This window comes from Littorina saxatilis, unplaced genomic scaffold, assembly GCF_037325665.1.
Source record: "Littorina saxatilis isolate snail1 unplaced genomic scaffold, US_GU_Lsax_2.0 scaffold_1370, whole genome shotgun sequence".
Lineage (NCBI taxonomy): Eukaryota > Metazoa > Mollusca > Gastropoda > Littorinimorpha > Littorinidae > Littorina > Littorina saxatilis.
In genome coordinates, this window is record NW_027129019.1 from 25,001 (window position 1) to 30,901 (window position 5,901).

The 5,901-nt window shown below is 43.1% G+C and overlaps 1 protein-coding gene across 1 annotated transcript in view; it reads left to right on the plus strand.

Moving 5' to 3' along the window:
• LOC138957304 (uncharacterized) overlaps positions 1 to 390 on the plus strand; it is a 4,599-nt gene extending 4,209 nt beyond the window's left edge. The window contains exon 3 of the mRNA XM_070328437.1: positions 198 to 390. Coding sequence (XP_070184538.1) covers positions 198 to 390 — 193 coding nt within the window. The remainder of the gene's footprint in view (positions 1 to 197) is intronic.
• Positions 391 to 5,901: the final 5,511 nt, after the last annotated feature.

Below are 5,901 nucleotides of genomic sequence, written 5' to 3' on the forward strand. Positions count from 1 at the left end.
AGTTTTCACAATCATCACCACACAAATAACAAACAAAGGAACGAACACTTTCCTCAACATCCGACACCTTTGCTGTGAGTCAGGTTCAAAAACCAAAATTTTCTTTTAAAATTCACTTACTTTGTGACTTGTATCGCCACTACATATTAAGCTTTAAGTACAGCAGACACAGTCATTAAAGCCCATCTGTGTTGCAGGTTTGTGGGACCGGCCACCACGGTGTCTGTCCCCTGCTACAACGGTGTCCGTGTGGAGGTGCGGACTGCAGGACAGGCGGTGGCGGAACTGGGGCGGAGGTTGGCACTTCTGGTTCTGACCTTGCAACAACTTGACCTCATGAATAGAAACCCGCAACTGGTCTGCTTGACAGGTCCCCCTGGCACTGGTTAGTAACATACATTTTTCATCATCATCATCATCATCATCATCATCATCATCATCATCATCATCATCATCATCATCATCATCATCATCATCATCATCAATATTCTTGTGTTTTTGTGTGTGTGTGTGTGTTGTTGTATTTTCAATATTTTTTTAATTTCTACCTCACAACATGTGTACACATTGTATTTTTGACCTACTAAACTGGACATAAGTTTCAGATTGTACAACAATTCTTTCGAATTAATTTTAAATATTCATGTGGATGTGCAAAAGAAAATGTGTCTGCAGCATGTAATGATATAAACACACATTATATACATGTCATGTACATTGATCTGGATCTCCCTTAACTTTTGCCCGACCGGGTTATCGACAACGAAGACATCATGGGGCCGTGCGGACCCTTGCTTGTCAAATAAGAAAAAAAATGCATAACCTTCCGTAGACCCGTGCTTTCCAAAGAAGCAAAAACGTAGACGCCGTGGTAAAATTTCCGCGATAAGTAGTTAAATTAAATTATTAATTTAATTATTACCGTGCGGACTAAAGCTTCTCAAAAAATTATGTATCAATGTCGCTCCACGCAACTTGCTTATCAACTTCAAAATCAAACAGATCGTATAAAATGATGTTTAAAGCCAATACCTGAAGGCTTGTGACTTCTCTCCCTAGTTTTTATGCGAGTTCCTTCTTTGAGAAACATGGGTTCGCACGGCCCCACGATGTCTTCTGTTTTATCTCCCACAATTCCGAGAGGAATGGGTCACGTGAGATAGAACGCGGGAATACGTCACTGAACGAATGGTTTCCGTCCTGTGAAGACGTGTTGGTGCACTGTCTCTCTTGCTTTGCTTTCATTTTCCTCTAACCTTTCTCTGTACAAGTTTTAGTTGTAGGTTAGTTGAAGTGTATTGACTATTTTGATTGTTTATCATTGTGTCAACTTGCAAGGTAAGGAAACAGTTTGGAGTTTTCGGTGTTTGTTGGTTTTTTGAACCGGGAACTTGTTGTTTCGCGTATGAATTTTATTCGTCGAAGCTAACACATGGAAATGTTAGGCGTCAGTCGGCGCGTTCATTGTTTTTGCAGGTGTGACCTACTATATTTGGGTCAGTTGGGATCGTTACTTGTTTTTGCACGTGTGACCTAAGGTCAGTCGGAATTGTGACTTGTTTTGGTAGGATGACATATTATTTTGGCTACGGAAATGAAGTACGCGTTTGCTGACACAGTCAGTCACGATTTGCTGAAGCAGCCTCTTTGTTTTTTCAGCAGCTGTCTCGATTACAGCAATTACTATCGCCTGAGGCGAACTATGGGCCACAGAAGGTCCGCTGTGCTAAGGCTGGGCACTAGTCCATTGAAGATTTGAAAATCTTTGCAGTGGATTTTAAATTGTTTTCATACTGTAACGGGTGCGCTTGCTCGTCCGCAGGAATCAATATAACTTTTTCGTGTGGTTTTTGTTCGGAATATGGCGGACTCGGGAGGTGGTGAATGTGCTGCTGGCGGGAAGAAAACCGGCAAGAAACCGGCGAAAGCACAACCTTCTGAAGTGATACCGTCAGAAAAGACGGGAGTTGATAAGTCTCTTTCAATAGAGAAGAGCTCGTCTGGCCCACGTGATTGTGAACCGAGTCGCATGGAACCGAAAGCAGTTCGGCGCAAGAGTCGCAAGCGGATGGAGAAGACGGTGCTTCGGTTAGATTTGCTCATGAGCAGTTCGAAAATGAGTTTGATTCGGCTGAAGACACGGATGTTGCTTCGGACAATGATTTTGACGCAGGCATAGTAGTGGATACAGTTGGCGAGGGGATTCATCCATCTCTGGCAGATCGTTTTGAGGAAGGACTTCTTCTTCCATCAGATCGGGCACGTGTGCGAGACACTCTTCAGAACTATCCGCGGCCCAAAAATGTCACGTCGCTTCGAACGCCGACTCTCAATCGTGAATTAGATGGCAAACTGTTAGACAAGTTCGCAAAGAAAAGAGACTCGAACCTGTCCTTTGTTCAGGAACAAGTAGGTTGTACGCTGAAAATTATCGCTCAGCTTATGTCCGACCTCAAAGAAAAACCAGCAAGTCGGAAGTTGAGTGAGCGTGACAGCTTTAGCAAACTGGCCGATGCGGCTCGACTTCTTATGGCTTCACACAAGGACCTGTCACAAGTGCGGCGCGAAGCACTCAGGCCTACACTTAGCCAAGACTGCAGGGCCTTATGCAATGCGCAGCTAAATTTCAAACTGACGTCTAACGAGTTTTTGTTTGGGGAGGATCTAGCGAAAAGGGTCGACGATGCAGTGAAGAACAGGAAATTATCATCCACAGCCCCTTTCAAAAAACGCCACCAGAGGTCGTCAGTTCTACCAAGGGCGACCTCGACAACAGTTTCAGCAGAGACAACAGTACCAGCAGAGAAGAGGTGTCTCCAACCGACAGACAGGACACAAATTCTCTCCCAAGTTCCACTCCCAACAGAGCGGGATTCCCTCCAAGAAAACAAAACGGGATTAGAATCTGATATTTGTGCGCCAGCGGTTTCTATTTTTAGGGAACAGGTCAGTTCAAAATTTGTGAATACTCCTGAGAACTTTCATAGTGGAAAAGTTGCTGATCATTTGAATAGTTGGAGACAGTTAACCTCTGATAGATGGATCCTTCAGCAAGTCGCAGGAATTGAAATTGAATTTATGATCACTGGTGAACACATTCCAGACAGGAAAGAAATTAGATTTTCTTCTTCCGAGGATGAGCTAGTGGCTAATGAGGTAGCGAAGTTAGTGGAGAAACAGATTGTTCAAGAGGTGGATCAACGGCCAGATCAACTTTTATCCAGTATTTTCTTGCGTCAGAAAAAAGATGGTAGTCAAAGGGTGATTTTAAACCTAAAAAATTTGAATCAGACAATTGAAAAGATTCACTTCAAGATGGATACATTAAAAAACGCAGTGTCATTAATGAAAAAAGATTGCTTTTTTGCCTCAGTTGATCTAAAAGATGCATATTTCTCCATACGCATCGCTCACAAGTTCAGAAAATATTTCAGATTTCAGTTTCATGGCAAAACTTTTGAGTTCCTGGCTCTTCCACAGGGATATCGTGATTCTCCCCGCATTTTCACGAAACTACTAAAGCCTGTATTGGCCCACTTACGTTTATCTGGCCATACCCTTCTGATATACATTGATGATACCCTTTTGCAAGGAGACACTTTTGAAGAATGCCAGGCAGCAGTGTTAGATACATGTGCTTTGTTGGATCGTTTGGGCTTTACTGTGCATCCTGTGAAGTCAGTATTTACACCTACTCAATGCATTGAGTTTTTAGGGTTTCAGCTTGATTCTCAGAACATGTTAGTTTCTCTGACCCCCCGGACAGTTGACTAAAATTCGTACTAAGTGCGCTGATTTGGCTGGAAGAAAGAAATGTACAATTAGGCAGTTGGCTGAAGTTATCGGATATTTAGTGGCTGCCCAACCGGGTGTTTGGGTTGCACCTCTCTTTTTTAAACGATTAGAGATCGCAAAAAATGAAGCCCTTGCTGTTAGAAAAGGTGACTTTGATGCAGAACTTGTGGTTTCAGAACAAGTTCGTTCAGACCTTCTCTGGTGGATTGATAATGTAAAGCAATATCCTTCCCCTGTTAGCAGAGGCATACCTACTGTAATAGTAAAATCAGATGCTTCGAAAATAGGGTGGGGGGCGGAGTGTCAGGGTAGCACCACAGGTGGAATGTGGACCAAGGAAGAAGCTTTTGAACATATTAACTGTTTGGAACTTAAAGCAGCTTATTTTGCCTTGAAATCCCTTTGCAGGGGATTATGTCACTCTTACATTCAGTTACTTACAGACAATAGCACCACTGTTGCTTGTATTAATAACATGGGCAGCACAACAGTTTTGTGCAACGACATTGCCAGAGACATTTGGTTGTGGTGCTTATCACATAGTAATTGTATAACAGCAACACACTTACCGGGTTGCCTAAATATAGAGGCAGATGCAGAATCCCGTGTAGATAGACACAACATTGAATGGCATTTGGACACACAAGTGTTTGCAGAAGTCATCAATCGGTTTGGTCTCTGTGATGTAGACTTATTTGCTTCTCGTGTTAACGCACAGTTAAGAAAGTATGTTTCATGGAAACCTGACCCAGATGCATAATTTGCCATTGATGCATTTTCCTTAGACTGGTCATTGTTCAAGGCGTTCTGTTTTCCGCCTTTCAGTCTCATTCCAAGAGTGCTCCAAAGGATAGAAGTCTTAGAGGCGGAGTGTGTGCTGGTGGTGCCATTATGGACAACGCAAGTGTGCTTCACGAAACTGTTGCGTCTACTAGTAGAACTGCCGGTCATGTTGCCCCGAAAAGAAAACTTACTCAGTCATCCACTGACAGGGGAGCACCATCCACTACTGAAGAAGATGAAACTAGTAGCATGTTCCTTGTCCGGACAGCCCTCCAGAAACAGGGAATTCAGGATGAAGCAACAGACATTATCATGTCAGCCTGGAGAGAGGGTACGAAGCGTAACTACGAGTCATATTTCAAACGCTGGCTTCAGCATTGCCTTGAACGGGATAGAGATCCCTTTTGTGCCTCTCCACATGAGTTGATAAGGTTTTTAACGAAACTGTTCCAAGAAGGCAAAGGATACAGCAGTTTGAACATGGCACGAATGTGTTGTCTAAATTTGACCATGGTTTTTTTTTAATTACTTCTTGCTGAAATTTAATGATCTTTTAGGACATACGAGCTTTTTAGGTGCTTGATGCATTCTTAAAATCTCACCCTTTTGAGTCCACACGGACCCACGACCACCGCGAAGGTTCATCAAAAGGGATCCATTCCAGCACAACAATCAGTCATATTTCTTTCTCTTTTTTCCTTTTCTTAATTCTATTTTTTTTAATTAAAAAATCCTTTACCTTTATTATTTTTGTTGTTGTTTATGTTTGGCGAGACGCTGTAATGTGCCCTCTCTATGAGTGAAAAACATAAAATTATATGTGCAGACTTGGTGGCTCTAATTGTCACTGTACTGTACATGAGACTCGAACAACTGATTTTTTACTTGTACTGCATTGTTACAGAACTGTGTCACACACCTCCCCCCCACCCACCTGTACTGCATTGTCATAAACTTGGGTCACACCCGCCCACCTGTACTACATTGTTACAGAGTTGCGCCACACCCATCCACAACCGCCCATCTGTACTCCATTGTCACAAAGTTGTGTCACACCCCCCACCTGTACTCCATTGTCACAAAGTTGTGTCACACCCCCACCTGTACTCCATTGTCACAAAGTTGTGTCACACCCCCCACCTGTACTCCATTGTCACAAAGTTGTGTCACACCCCCCACCTGTACTGCATTATCATAAACTTGGGTCACACACCCCACCTGTACTGCATTGTCACAAAGTTGTGTCACACACCCCACCTGTACTACATTGTCACAAAGTTGTGTCACACACCCCACCTGTACTCCATTGTCACAAAGTTGTGT